This window comes from Atractosteus spatula, chromosome 19 (assembly GCF_055471065.1).
Source record: "Atractosteus spatula isolate fAtrSpa1 chromosome 19, fAtrSpa1.hap1, whole genome shotgun sequence".
NCBI lineage: Eukaryota > Metazoa > Chordata > Actinopteri > Semionotiformes > Lepisosteidae > Atractosteus > Atractosteus spatula.
Window position 1 is genome coordinate 2719117 of NC_142724.1, and position 15334 is coordinate 2734450.

Consider the following 15334-nt stretch of genomic DNA (forward strand, 5'->3'; position numbering starts at 1 on the left):
GAGGGTAGCCCATTTGATGTGCTGTAGCTGGTTGATCCAAGGAGCTCATCCGGTGTTTCCTGAGGGAAGCAAGGGAGTTGGGCGGGTAGATCAGTCAATATTCCCACAACCCTTTGGATAAAGAAATGCCTACTACTGTTTTAATCGCATTGAAAATGCATTTTCAGATAAGGTTCTTGAGGACTCGGGTCCTTCTGGTCTGTGTTTCTGTGTTCATTTAGGTAATTCACTAAGTTGACAACTTTTGCCTGTTTGCACAAAAAGATTAACATGTCTGTTAGCTAACCTATTCTAATCCAAACTCTTAAAAGTCAAGCTCTTATAAATCCATGCAGACTTTTTCTTGGGATGTTATTTCCATTCCACTGGTCCTTTAACTTAGAACTCATAATGGGTCCCAGATCCTTGCTTGTAATAGAAAGTTGTTCTGTGATTGCTTGGTTCTGTTTGGCCATCCTTTGTATGGGTGGGTATTGCATTGGCAATTCTGCAGTCACTGGGTATGACTACTGATGTCTTGAGTGACTGCTGAAAAAGAAGACAGTCAGTACATTGAGTACAGTCAGTAGGATGCCATCAGACCCTGGATTTGTTCATTTCGTTTGCTTCCAGTGCCCAAAGTCCTCCGTCCCTCTTCTGCAGTGTGCTGATACTACCCAATATAGCCAGCTGTCAATACAGAACTCTGTCCCTCTGCTGCCTGAGGCATCTTGCTGAGTTCTTCCTTAGAGAACCCCCGAGTGAAATACCGCTCCAGTTCATCAGCTAATTGCACGCTCGTCAGCACATTTACTTGTTTGGGATGCAGAGCTTTTTGCCAACTGTAGCCTTTCGGGAAACAGTCCGGCCACCTTTTCTTTAAAGACGCACCTGCTCCCATTCCAAGCCACCGGCTCGACCGGAGGCCAGAGGTGTGGCGCTGTCTTTTCTTCCCTCCGCCCTCGATGGGGCGAAAACCGTTCGTCTCCGACCCCCCTGCGACCCCACTCCACACCTCTCTGAGCACAGGAGAGGTGACGAGCCCTGTGGCCACGAAGCTCATTATTCACTGACTCAGCTCCTCGGGCGCGATAAGGCATGACTGCCATTAGCCCACAGCCTCCTGCGCAAATGAACAGGATCGAAGCGTGAAGGGACTCATGAATCCAGCTCTGATAGCACCAGCCGTCTGTAACAGATTCTTCTTTCTTATTCTCCACTTTAATAGTAAGTGATCCCAGCTTAATGAGCTGACACTGGCTGTGGAGAGCAATAAGCCCTGGCACGTCTGTGCACTTTGGGAAGATAATTCAGAAATGTAGCTGCCTGCACAAGAATCCCCACTTTTACTCAATTGCATTAAAGTTTGATTAATGCAGAAAGACCAGCATGGCTTGTAGTTCCATAATCTGTGTGTCAGACATGCATATGGATGAATATTGTGTACTGCCTATATTTTATTCCTTGATTCTTCTGCATCGGAATACGGTGTCAAACTATGGAAAGTTGTTCGTACTTTTCTGCTGTGCTTTCTGAATTTCCAGGTATTTAACTGGTTAATTCCTCGTCGGCTCCACACCACGATAACGCTCATTCTGCAGTTGTGACTGCCAGCATCAAGCAAACAGACAAACATTCTCCTATCCCAAATATTTGAAGTCTTTCCCTGGGAACTGATATCATTAAAAGGATTCCCAGACTCCGTGCTGGATATGAGGTGCCCCATGCCTTGTGACTCCGGCGCACACAGAGACGAAAAGGAGCCCCAGGCCTTTGTACATTAATAAGGTCATCAGAGTCGTCGCCGCTGTCTCTGTGATTTCCCAGTGGTCCTCTGGGATTTCGGCAAATTACTGGCAGCTCTGAGTTAGCGATGTAAAGGAGCTCTTATTGCATGCTGTAGCCCTGCCCCCCACCCCAGTGGCAGAGTGCAGGGTGCTGTTGATTTGACTCCATGAAATATTCATTCATTCTGCCCCAAAAGAAAGAAGCTGTCGAACACCCTCGCATGCCTGTCACAGCTCTGTCCTCCATAGTTTTCTCGTACATGTTGTTGTCGTATTATGTTAAGTTAATTTTTTCATGTAAGCGTGCGGGATAGTGCTGATGTGCATGAAATGCAGTCACTCGTAAAGCTGCAAGAGGGCGGCACTGGGGCGTGGCAGTCAGCCCTGCTGCCTCGCAGCCCGTGGGTCCTGGGTTCGATTCCGGGCTAGGGCACCTTCTCCGTGGAGTGTGCCAGGATGATTATCATCCATCCATATGAACACCATGCGTTGCTTTTTGAAAATGCAGTGAAGCCGTTGCGTTATTGAGACATGTGATGTCCAAGAGGATCAGAGAAGGGGTCAGAGAAGATGGCCGAGATGCTCTGAGACTTTTTTCGGTTGTCTTTGCTGTGCAGGAAGCATGCACAGACCCACCTACATTGTCTGTAGAACTTTCCTTCCATCGCAGAGTGTAGACACACACACCCACACAAACCCCAAACCTCGCATTTCCCTTCGGTGGAAGACAGAGGTCTCAGTCAGCAGCCATGTCACCCTGTAGCTCACAGCTGGCAGACCACTGGAGCTCAGCAGGGGTGAACCTGGATGGGAGACCTCCTGGGAAAAACCAAGGTTGCTGTTGGAAGAGGTGTTAGTGGGGCCAGCAGGGGACGCCCAACCTAATGCCCCGTTTAGTGACGGGGACACTATACTGTAAACAGGCACCGTCCTTCGGATGAGACATGAAACCGAGGTCCTGACTCTCTGTGGTCATTAAAAATCCCAGGGCGTTTCTCGAAAAGAGTAGCCGTGTTACTCAGGCGTCCTGTCCAAATTTCTCATTGGCCCTTACCAATCATGGCCTCCTAATAATCCCCATCTATGAACTGGCTTCATCACTCCTCTCTCCTCCCCACTGACAGCTGATGTGTGTTGAGCTTGGTTTTCACTGAAAGAATGTTTACTGGTTTGCATGCTGGAGGTGTACTTAGAGCTGACATGTCCTTACTGGGGGGTGTGGTAGCAGTCTGTATTTTGGCTGTTCTTGTCAAGGGGAGAAATGTAATTGCCGTAGTCCACATCTGAGAAGTAGATTGTAGAGCAGCACAGAATTCTCTACTGCAGAAATTCTCTTCTTCCTGCTTTGTTTTGCAATAAGAATGTTGCAAAACAGTATATTGGGTGCTAACATCATTTTAAAAAAGTACAGTGTTGCGTCCTTAGCTGTTGTAGTTCTATGACGATGGATTGTGTCTTTCATTACTTTGATCCAGTGTCATATCTCGGGTTTTGTTAAGGTTGGAAACGGCCAGGGCTTCATTCCGATGTGTGGGAATTTAAATGTATGTATTATGATTGTGATGCACACAAATGCGAGGGTGCTGTATGAGCTATCTTGCTTGTGTGATGGCTGCAAGTTAATTAATCCCAAAGTCATTTTCCAGTGCTCTTGGAAGGATCCCAGATTGTAATCGTCAGCGCCTTCCTGTTCTGATCCAGAGGACCAAACCACAGGTGTCTTGTTCGAGTTCTGGAAGCCCATGCTATATTTTCAGTTTTTCTAGCTCTCTTGAAAGCATCTGAAGAGCTGAGAGAAGCTGATTGGCTTCAGAAGCATGAAAGGATGATGGATTTCTCATTATCTCACTTTGCCTTCCTGAAGCAGTGAGGCAGGAGGAGAGATAAACCCCCACCTTCCCCAGCTGGGGAGAGGATATTAGGTTTTTGTCACATCTCTGGGATTTACATAAACAGAAAAGGGGGGAAAAAGGTTGAACAAAATATTACCAGTCTTACGGGGTTATTGGAGAATCGGTGTAACATGTCCCAAAACAAAAAATATTGACTTTCATATTGATTGCATTGTTAACAAAGTGGTGGTACAGAATAACGTACTGCCTAGCATGCTGCAGGGTTTTTATACTGTATAATACGAGTCTGCTTGGAATTAAATCGGTATAATTACTTCCTGCTCATTAATGGCCTGGACATGCATTTCCCTGGGCTGTGCCACCTTGTTCGATTTTGCAATTTAACAGTCCATGGTGCACTGTGTACCTCCTCACAGGCCCACAATCAGTAGCGTTCTGGTGGAATTGTTCCAGGTGTAGAGCTGGGTTAATAAAGTGAGTGCTACTGCATACCGAACTGGTGGAAAGGCTTGCAGTGGTCTCTGCATTTTGAAAACCTTGATGTGCTTTAGAGATCTCTCCCTGCAGTGAGTTCAGTGAATGAGAAGAGAGCAGAGAGTAGAAGCTGCCCAATTCAGAAACTCCAGTGCTCATTCCTGGGGTGGGAAAGGACAAGGCAAGGATCTTCAACATGGTGCAGTCTGCAGAGATGGAGAGAGAGCCAGACTGATGCACTCCCCAGCAAGGCCAAGGAACAGCGTAATCGAGCAGCACCTGATGTGTGAAATATCACTTGTGTGGTAGTGTACAGCCGTAAAAAATTGTGGCTTCAAGGAGTCTATTTACTGCTTAATGAGGAGGGCTATGTGATAAGAATACATTAACTAGTGGCTCATATTGCAGAAAATTTGTGGAAAGGTTTTCTTGACGTGACAGAGCTATATTCAGAGCAGAACGTCAGTGCCTTTCCAGACACTGGAAATAGAGCTTCTTAGTTTTGATTTACGGATTTGCTGTTATGTGTTATTTTAAAAATAAGTTGGAAAATAAATTCAGTAATATAGGGCTGTTGTTGTTTTCTGAAATGATAAGAAAACAATATATTTTTGTATGTGTTTTTTTTTTAATGGAATACTACCCACAGTCGTGGGCCTCTGGAACAGAAAGAGTAGTTCTCCGTGTTCTCGCAGTTCCTGGTGCTGCACATCTGGGTTCTGGCACCGAGGAGATGCTGGCAGAGGGTAGACGGGTCCTCGCCTTTTTTCTTTCTGTGGCTGAGAAGTCGGTAAATGTGCTGTGTCAGACAGACAGAGGGGAGCGAGATCTTGATAAGGGAAACAGGAAGAAGTTTCCATGGAAACCGAGATTGCGAGGGGAGTCAATTTTTTGACAGCTGAGCTGGATAACACAAAGAGAGGCAACTGTGGGTCTTAATCTTTTGGTCTTGTGCGGATCAGTTGTTTTTTAAGATGTGGCTTTCTGTCTTGCAGTCGATTTTTATCAGTTTCACAACTCGGCACTTTATAGTTGTTCGTTGTTCACAAGCTCTGTGAGCTTGAATGTTTCCTGTTAATGAAACAGTCAAGTTCTTAAGGCTGCAGCAGGATGAATAGCAGTGCTTTAGAATGCCGTGCTCAAAGTCTGTCGGTGCTTTGACCCCAATATCATTGGCTCACAATAAACAGACAATTCAGGAAAGGTCTGCACTGATTTAGGACTGATTTAAACTCTTTTCACAGTTTATTACTTTGAAACCTTGGTGAGAGAGAATAGGTTCACAATGGGCTCCAAGGTGAGGAGTGTCATGGGCTTCAAAGAAGCCAGCTGCGCAGGAAGTTGGCATCTGCGCAGGAAGGTTGCAGCTGCGCAGGGAGTCACCTGGAACTCCAGGGACAGGTGAACTGAGAAGGAGAATGGGAGACACTCTCAGTAATGGACCCCACTCTCTTCTGCCTTCAGATCTCAGCCAGGACATAAGACTAAAGGCTAAAAACAGGGCCCCGTCCAGCAGTATTCCCCTGTCTTTACAGTTACTATTTTTGATGAAATGTTCTTGAAGAAATCGGAAAGGGATTTTCTCGGAAGGTTTTGAGAATTTGTTCTTGATCATGCTGTTCTTGAACGTAGGCGTAAAATTCATCCTCTGGAGTTCCAGATGTTTAAATGGGGGGAGGGGGGGGGTGCGCTGGGTGAGAGGGGGCGGGACATTGTGTCCTCTTCACTAAGACAGCAGCAGCAGGGAAACTCCCAGCCTGCTCACTGAGAATCGCCGTCGTGTTCCCTTGCAGACATACTGACACAAGTATATCTATTAATTATATAATATTAATATTTCAATATTACACCGAAATGTATATTTTTTAACCTGCACCTCATAAAAATATTTACACAAAAATATTTTGACCTTTTGTCGGGAGAAAAATGCATTTGTCTCGGTGCACTCCATAAAGGTTTGCGACTTCTGTCCTCTGGGACTCTGAACAGAATTTTTATCTGATGGCTTCAGTACAGCATTCATAGCTAATTACTAGCCAGGGAATAGCTGTCTCTCAGTGGACAGGAAATAAGAACATTAATTTATCCATAAGCGCATGGTGTGTGCAGAACTGCAAACCAGGACTCTGCCCTAATGAAAGCACTACATTTTTTTTCCTTTCCTAAAGTTTTGTATGTATGAAAATTAGCTGAAGCATTTTATTTGGAAGCAGAAGTATAATCCTTTTTAAACATATATATATATTCAGCTGTAGGGCAGCATTGTGGCACAGTGATCAGCATTGCTGCTTCGCAGCGCTGGGGCCCTGGGTTCAATTCTGGACCTGGGGAGCTGTCTGTGTGGAGTTTGCATGGGTTTCACCCAGGTGCTGCAGCTTCATCCCACAATCCAAGCACATGCTGGTAGGTTAACCAGGGACTAATGTACACGTACATGGTGTCCACCTACAATTCAGATTTCTCTGCACAGGCCCAATTGTGTGTTCAGATTTTAGGCTGCCTTTATTTTTCGTTATCTTGGCACGGGATTTTAAGACGCATTGTTGTGTTTTCAGCAGAACGTCCCAGGGTGCAAGTAGGTGTAGGCAGAGGCTCCTGGGAAACTTTCCACAGAGTCAGGAAGGTGGAGATCTGTGGGCAGGGAGAACGACTGAAGACTTTGTTTTTTTTTCTCCTTGAAAGTCATTTCTCTTTATTTTGAGCTTTTGGACAAAGACCAGCAATGAAAAAGCAAAACATCTTGTTAAAGGGCAAACAATTGCCCGATATGTTTTGTGAAAATAGCCACACTTTCTGGGCAAAGGGAGTGAAAAATCTGCAGTTTTTTTCTGCAGTGAAAAATCAAACTTGGGAGCTGCAGCCCAGCTCATACGAAACTGAGCCGGAACGTGTCATGCGCTCAGTCTGTGGAGAGAGACAGAGGGGGAGAAACAGATCCTCCCTCCTCTGAAAACTACAGCAGCTTGTCTTCCAAACTGGGGGTGTGATGCCTGGTGGTTGTAAGTTGGGGGCTTTTCAGTGAAGTAGGAAACTAATCTGTGCGGCCGTGGTGCTGGTATCTCAGTAAGAAGTGCTTCGGTTGCCTCACTGGGCTGCCAAGGGGACAGCAGAAAGACGTGTATGCCCAAAACCCCACCCTTTTCTTCAGAAGGCTTCTCCTGGTTTTCTTTGAACAGGAAATCAGATGAGATTCATTCAGATACCCACATCGCAGAGGACCACTGTAGAATATCCGACCCTCTCAGTCGGATTCTCTGAATGATTGCACTGCTTTAAGGACCTGGAAATCCCGAAACTATTGGTTTACACCAGATTAGACTCTTCATTTTCTTCGGCTCGTTAGTGGTTTTCTGCCAGTAATGCAGTATTTCCAGACAGCGCTCTTCGACATGCTTGCTTTCTGCAATATTGAAGCTCCCCGTTTTTGGTTCCAGTAAGACAGACGGAGCCTCTTCATTCCCTCTCGGGTGGGACTGGTGTGCTGATTACCTTATTTCTGACTTATAAGCACTTGGATGACAAAACCCCTATTAAACTGCTGTACCTGCTGCTGGAAATGCAATCAGACTATTATTGACTGTGTTGCTCAAATGGATGTCTCGAGCACTGCAGCAATTTGTCTGGTAATGGTGGCTTTGAGTAGCTGCTCAGGACACAGTTTGCCCTATGTTTCGTGATGAAACCATTAGAGCACTGTGGGAAATGACCAGTGACTCATGGATGATGTCGGGGAACTCCAGTAAGAGTCAAGAAACGCCATTCTTACTGCCGGTGGTGTCGGCTCGGCCACGTGCTTTCTGCTTCATCTAAAGATGCTCTTTTTTCCGGACGGGATCTCTCCCGTCATTCTCTGCCGTCTTGATTACAATTAAGTCATTCACCAGCGCCCCCTCCCCCTCTTCCTTTTTTTTCCCATCTGTACTAAATATAAACCTTTAAGGATGTAATTACCCCCGAAATCTGGGAGGAAAGAGAATTTTTCCGGCGTGAGGCAGCCCCGTTGGAATGTTCCTCAGGGTCTTCTTGTTGCCGTCGGCGTTTTTTTTTCAGGGAGCGAGGGAGAGATTGCGCTTCGTTAGGTAATGAGATTGCATTCTTTTAATGAGGGGCCGCGGTGGAATGTCAGGATTCCCCCCAGCTTTGTGCGTGGCCCTCCATTCCTTTCGAACTAGTTTTCGGCAAGCAGAGTCAAGGCGACTAGGTATATATTGTAACGCAACGGGGACTCAGGCGGGCGCCCTTGCCGCACAGTCGGGGGCTCGAACCCGGGACTCCCGCGTCACTCAACAGGGACCCAGCCCGGTGAGCTAAAGAGAGATCTCGCAGCTCTCCCTGCTCCTCTCTTGAAGAATCTTTTCACCAGATTAGCACATGTCCAGTCTTAGAAGAGTAAAGAATTTGGATTTTGGATAGTAATTCAAGTTATCATTCGTGACAGGCCGTGATCACGCTTGTGGCGCCTTTAGCGCGTGAGCACTCAATCAATTCACTGGTTGGCGCGTTGGCTGGGCACAGGCGATGGGGTGATTTAAGCTGCAGGATATCAAGTCACGGTAAGGGGCCATTGGTATGACCTCAGGGGGCTTGCCAGCAGAAGACCCAAGTCCTTCCTGCGATGTTTCGTGTAGCACACTGTGACGGATGTCGGCTTGCAGAGCTTCACTCTATCGACTGTGTGCACCAGGTCACTTTGTTGGGGTGGTCCAAGTGTCCTGATGTGGGCAGGAATGTCTACCGTACAGTGTCGTTCTAGAGCTCCACCTGCAGTGACCGACGGCAGCCTGACCGCATAGCACTACATTGATCCCATCCTGGGGCCACAATAGCTGTCCCTTTCTGCAGGGCTGTCCTGACCGCTTACCAGCACCAGCACAGCAACCTCATGCTGCGTGTTCTTGCACGAGGAGGATGTGACAGTCATGCTTATCGATGCTCTACTTCCCAGGCTTGGGTCCCATTAAACATCTGTGGGATTAGCTAGGATGATGTGGTGTGTAGGGCTCTGAGACCAATGTGCAGGCATGTGCTTGTCCAGCTTTTACTGGAGGAATTAAACAGAATCCCAAGATCCCAAAAGGCACACAGCGTCTGCAACCCTGGTGCAAAGCAGAAGTGCAGCTTTTATTGCTGTCAGCAGTGCTAGCCTGCGTCTTTCACAGTTGATGACGCACGAATGATGAGCATGATGTATGTATATCATATATGTTGAACAAAATGCCATAAAAAACCTATTTCCTGATAATAGTTTTTTTAATTGATTGTAGTTACAGTATACGTGGGAATTGTCTTTTGGTGGAACAAGTAGAGGTTAATTACACTGTGCACAGTAGGAAGAAGGAGGAAAAAGGAGAATGTTTCATCTGTGCAGCCTCTTCAGGCCTGTGGGCGAGTGTATGAGACCAAGTGTGGTGGGTAAGGAGAACCAAATAAGGGGCAGAGAATCCAAAGAAAAAGAAATCTGAGACAAATTCCGGGGAAAAGTGCTCACGTTCAAGTGACTTTAAAATTAGCTTCTGCATGCGCGTCGCAGTTTCGGCGTTGCCTAATAGCACGACTTTGCCATTTTGTGCAATGCTGCCCTTCGAACCACTGTTTAGAAACGGCAAGGCGTTTGGCAACATTGAGTACAGAAAAGAAGAAGAGAAACAGTTTTGTAACGGCCAGGGGCTTTGCGGGGCAAAATGGTGTGTTTTAATTTACCCCCGCTTAGAGGAGTGTGGTGATCACTGACCATATAGGGAACTGACGTAATATCCCCTATAATTTGATAAACCATATAAGGATCCTTTATTGCACAGGGCTCTGCACCACAGGACACACTGCCAGTTAGCAGGAGCTTCATCTGCTGGTTTCCCCTCTCTCTCTTTCTGCGACTCGGTTATACCAGAGGTCGGCTGGCCCCCAAGATAACCGTCCCCAGTGCCGTCGTGGGCCTGGCTGTGCAGAAAGACGGCTGCAGTATCGCGCTCTCTGTCACTCTGGCTTGCTCAGCAGTCGCAGTACAGCCCTCAGTGGAGAGAGGCTAACAGCAGGCATGAGACATTGTCTTTAATCAGCTCTCCTCCGGGCGCAGCAGGAAGCCTGTCCTCCTCCAGTCTGTCCGTGGCATTTTACTTGCTGGCTGCGGGTCAGAGTGTCGGCAGCAGCTGCTACCTGGAACACAGACCTAAATGACGTGGAAGAAGCTCAGATCATATTTGGGATGATATCAATTCTTCCTCCGAAATTCCCAACCATTCATCCGTTTCAGTGGAGAGAGATCTACTCGTTTCCCTCATACAATGAATCTGACCCCTCGTACATGACATATGAATCGATTTTCTTGTCCCACATATACTCTGTGCCCAGAAGGGCTGTTTTCTACCTAGGTTTTGGGAGTGTACGGAAATGGCCGAGCTCTGGAAGCAGGCGTCTTCTTCTGTGGCCATTATTCTAAGTAGAGATGTTGCCTGTTCCTAATTGGTCCTGTTGATGGATGGGATGGCTCTGATCCGGGCCTCTGTGGCAGAGGCTGAGCTGTGCTTGGCTGGCTCTGTCCACAGGGCTTCCTCGGTCACTCCTGTGTCGGGTGTGAGAACGGGCCTCTCTTGCCTCTGCAGAGGGTCCAGTCGGAACACAGACCCAGTTCAGCGGCAGGGAAACGGCCCTGTCTGCTCGTCGTCCTTCCGAAGCATCGCGATTTCGGAGCGCAGATGGGAATTGCAGACTGAGGATAACAGGCCGTTTATTGGTGATCCCGCTGCGTCAGGTGAAAAAAAAGATCAGTTCTCGTGTAGAAAATACGGAGAAAAAAAAATAATCCGAGACGGGACCATGTAGGATAAGGTTTAGGGAAACAGAAAATTAGAGGCTCTTGGCAACCGCAAAAAAGGGGATTTCAGCTGAATGAAGCCATGTGCATCCCCAAGTGTGTTCAGGAGAGCCGGGGTTCAGCTGTGAATGGAGCCTTTCTGGGGCAGCAGACGATTCAGACAGTATCAGCACTGTTCTCTCCTACATGCAGATACACAGCCTCCAGGAGGCTTTTTTTTTAAAGAAGGAATCAATTGAACGTCTTTGTCAATACCAGGCTCTTTGTTTATCCGTGTGTCTCAGGCCCTGGACTCGGATCGCACTGTCCTGCAGAAGATGAAGAAAGGGGCCAAAGCTAAGCACGCCTCGGGTCAAGGTACTGTTGCAGCAGCTTCCTGCCGTCCTGCCCCATCGGGTGGCCGTGTTCCTGCAGGGACACCTGACGCGACCGGGCTCGACTGTACCTGTGCAAGTGAAGAGCCTGGCCCTCCACCTACAGTACCTCCTTCAAAAGGTGGCGGGGTCTTTCACAGTGACCGGACAGGCACTCGGAGACCTGGAGCTTGGGCACAGTTTGTCCGGTGTCTAGAAGCCCATCAGGCCTGAACGTATCCTGGTTTCTGTTGCCTTAAGTGCACGCAGAGAATACGAGTCCCCCCCCCCTCCCCTCCGCCCCGGATGGGACACTAGTTCATAGCAGGGTTACCTTCAGCAATGCTGGTACCTATTTATAGAGGTGTGGACTGGAGCCGCTGGGGTAAATTAGTGGGGTAAAAACTGGGGTCCAGCAGTGTGAGGAGCTGTTAATCAAACCTACAACTTCCCAGTTAGGAGTCTGGAACCTCCGCTCAGTCTTGCCAGTGGGCCTGAGGTTCGGGATGCCCTTCCCACAGAAAACAGATTGAGGAGAAAGGGGTGCTTGAGGGTTTCATCCGCTAAAAGTCGTTGTTTGTGAAGGGACGGCATGCCTGCTGGTTTAGAGATTTGCTGCTGAGCCGATTGAGGCTGTATCATTTGCTCAGTCTGCTACAGAGCCCCCAGCCCAGCACAGTTTCCAGACGTGCTGCAAGGCAGTTAGCGCAGGGGGGTCGTCACCTTTTTGTAAAAGAGCACCCCCTGTGGAGAAATGGTGTAACTGCAAGTCATGGGCTCCCTCAGGAGTAACCTCAGCTTCACCTGCTCCGGTTTAGGGTCACCTTGTTAAAGGACCAGCTGGCTAGAACTTTATTTTAGTAATTTTAGTTACTTTCTCAAAATATCGCCAAGAATCAGCATACCTTAGAAAATGGAAGTTGGGTCCCATTAAAAATGATAATATAAATCAAATCAGTTGTGTACATGAGTATTTGCACCCTATATGTGAAACAAGGCTATTTTATTGTTAGGTTTTTAAGTATAGTTTGTTAAACTTCTTAACGTTATTGGGTTTTACTTCATTCTAGCATGTTCTGGTCAATGTGTTCTAGTGAATTAATTCATTTAGAGGACTTACAGTAATTTGCTCTACAACTGTATAAATATAAAGGTAAAGAGTATGTATGCCTGGGCTGTGTTTTCCAGATCACATTTTGCATCTAGAATCCTACATCAATTCCATGGAGAAACTGGCTGTAAATTTCAGGAATAATGGAGAACAGGAGCTGGCTTCTGCCTTTAATAAGTTTGCAGAATTTTCCAAAGAGTTGCTGACACCAATGAAGAATGTGGTAAGACCAAAGACCTGGCCATGTGTGTGTTACTGTTCAGTTTCTGTTTCCTGCTGGCAAAGAAAATGTAACACTGAAAACCTTGGGGCAGTGTGGGCAGGTTTCTGAGCCGGATGTTTGAAGGCCAATAGTGAAACAGTCATCTGAAAGACATTTCCGCTCCAGGCTGGCAACATGGGCATCTGGCACTTTTATTTTTTCTTACCTAGTTTCTTAGTCTGACCTCTCTTCTGCATAGTAATGTCTCCGAGTCACTGTACTGGGAAATGAGGTAGAAAAAGCGTCACCTACTGGTTGACCATCAGCCTACAGAGGCAACCTGACTTACTGGGTCAGAGGTCTCCCATCCCAGTACTGACCAGGCCCAGCCTTGCTGAGCTCCTGAGATCTGCCAGGATCAGGTCACAAGAGGAACAGCTGCTGTCCAGTGCACCAACATTGCCCATGTCTTCTCTCTCAGTTACAGAGCATGTATCACAACATCAACTTCTCCCTTGAGTCGCTGGTCAAAGGGGACTTGAAAGAGGTCAAAGGGGTAAGTTCAAAGGTTGAAGGTGAACAAAGCTGCATGGTGGAGAAATTTATTTTATTTGCTTGTACTTGTCCTCCCAATATCTGCATTAAATCCAAGTGAATTCTCTAATATGGGTTTTGGCTATAACAAAAGACTGCCTTTTATAATGTTAATTTTCTGTAATTATCAAAATGTAGCAGCCATTCAAACTGAGACAGCTCATTGTTCAGCTTGACAGTACAGACGACTGAGCAGGTTTTGTTTAGTTTAATTGGGCAGCTTGGCTTTTCAATTGGTTCAGCCTAATGTTGTTTATTTTGGTTTTGAACTGCAGGCAATCTTTTTATTTGTTTCCATTAATGTTTGCCCTGTTAATTAAAATCTGTATTTAATACATAAAACTGTTTTACTGTTTTTAACCATCAGCAGGTTTGTCAAAATCTTGCAGTAATCTTTAAAGGCCTTATAGTTTCTGGTTGCATCTGCAGCTAAGTACCTCCTTATTGCAGATTGCGATTAATTTGGTCGATTTTGCTTTTCCAGTCAGTAACCTTGAGGGTTTCTACCCAGACACTTCTGTGAAGGTTTGTAATACAGAGAGACATCCCAGAAGGTCAAGGAAAGGGCAGAGAGATTAGAGAAACTCACAGTTCCTTTCAAGAAGTGATTAAAGCATTTGTATATAGTGTCCTGTGGTTTAGTATCGTACTTTGGAGTCTGATTATTCTACAGAAGCTCATTCTAAAAATTCCTCTCTGAGGTGGGAGACGATGAAATCACAGGGGACAACAGTTATAGCTATTCTTTTCCACAGCGGACTTCCCGATTCTGTGCAGCAATAATGGAATGGCCTGTGTCAGCTCTGCTGCTTCTGTTTCAAAGCTGTTTTCACTGGCACATCTGTTCGAAAGAACAAGTGAGATTTCTTTAGCCCCTGCAATAACGAGGAAGCGTGCAACTGGTTTAGCGCAACAAGTAAGAAATAAAACTCTGGTGTTCCTTTAAAGGCACTTAATAATTTCAGTCTCGCAGAGAGACTATGAGATGACTTGTTTTAAGTGCTCGGACTCCTGAAAGTGGCTGTTTCTCAAGGCTCAGTGTTACAGAAGTGGGTAATCTAGACAGTGTAGGGTTGTGCCGTGTTGAAAGTGCTGTTGAAACGGGTTCTCCGGCCTCCAAGTCCACAGAGCAGTAAGCTAGAAGCATCTCAACACCGACAGGCCAAAAGGCCTCCTCTCCTGTGGTAGATTTGTAAGTTCTCACATTCCTATGTAAAAGGCTGGGGGAAGGATGGATCAGAAATGGATATCACTCTTCTAAAAGGAAGATCAACACAAACGTAAACTGGAACCTTATGCCCTAAACAATTCTTTATCCTGTCTCCTGCAGGATTTGAAAAAGCCCTTTGACAGAGCATGGAAGGATTATGAAAATAAATTGTAAGTGTTCTTCACAGACGGTGCTGATGGTGCCAACTATTATTATTATTGTTAACGTGTTTTTTTTAAAGTGCCATTTTCTGTGAGAATGAACAGCCGTTCTGGTTCAGATACTGAATTTTAACAAAAGCAAGTATCATGAATGTGGAGCACAGTTAAACTCCTTATTACAGTTTTAAAACGCGCTGACTGTAGAACAAAGCCCTGTGTGCTTATTATAAATTGAAGCATCGGCCCTGAATGCATTCAATTTGTTAAGTAATTCTTTTAATGAAACAAGAACAAATTGCCTTCAAGGGCCTTGGTGAATTTTTGCCATCGTTTCCAAGAGTGGAAATTATGTTGTTTTATTCCAACGGCTCCCCGCGGCTTTGCCCTTCTAGGAAACAGCCTCTTTTTCTTAAATGTATCACGCTAGGCGGAAAAAAAAACATTAACGAAGACAGAAATCCAGACGCAAGTGGTTTTAATGCGACTGAAGGGCAGAGTGAATGGCAGAGGCACGCAAGTGCACCCGTGTCTGTGGAGCCTGGAGGGCAGCAGGTTTGTTGTTGAGTTAGAGGCGCGTCAGAGCAGCCCTGAGTGAGTTAGACACCGCAGCGCCGGTGCTGCCCTTGAGCGTGCAGGGGTGCCTCAGGCAGGGCTGCCATCGCGCCCGTCTGCCCTCTCTCCATCGTGCTTCACAGTGAAGTGCTGAAGCGCTGGATGTGTCTCGCTGGCTTGTTCAGAGGAAGGAAGTGAAGCTGTGTTTTTGCTTTGCTTTTCCTTCAGTAAATGTTTTGCTCCTTTC

General features: G+C 46.5%; 1 protein-coding gene across 1 annotated transcript in view; it reads left to right on the top strand.

The window, feature by feature from the left end:
- unm_sa1614 (un-named sa1614) overlaps positions 1-15334 on the top strand; it is a 54513-nt gene that overhangs the window by 10394 nt on the left and 28785 nt on the right. Inside the window, exons 2-5 of the mRNA XM_088937561.1 lie at positions 11189-11261; positions 12446-12591; positions 13052-13126; positions 14495-14544. Of these exons, the coding sequence (XP_088793687.1) occupies positions 11189-11261; positions 12446-12591; positions 13052-13126; positions 14495-14544 (344 nt within the window). The remainder of the gene's footprint in view (positions 1-11188; positions 11262-12445; positions 12592-13051; positions 13127-14494; positions 14545-15334) is intronic.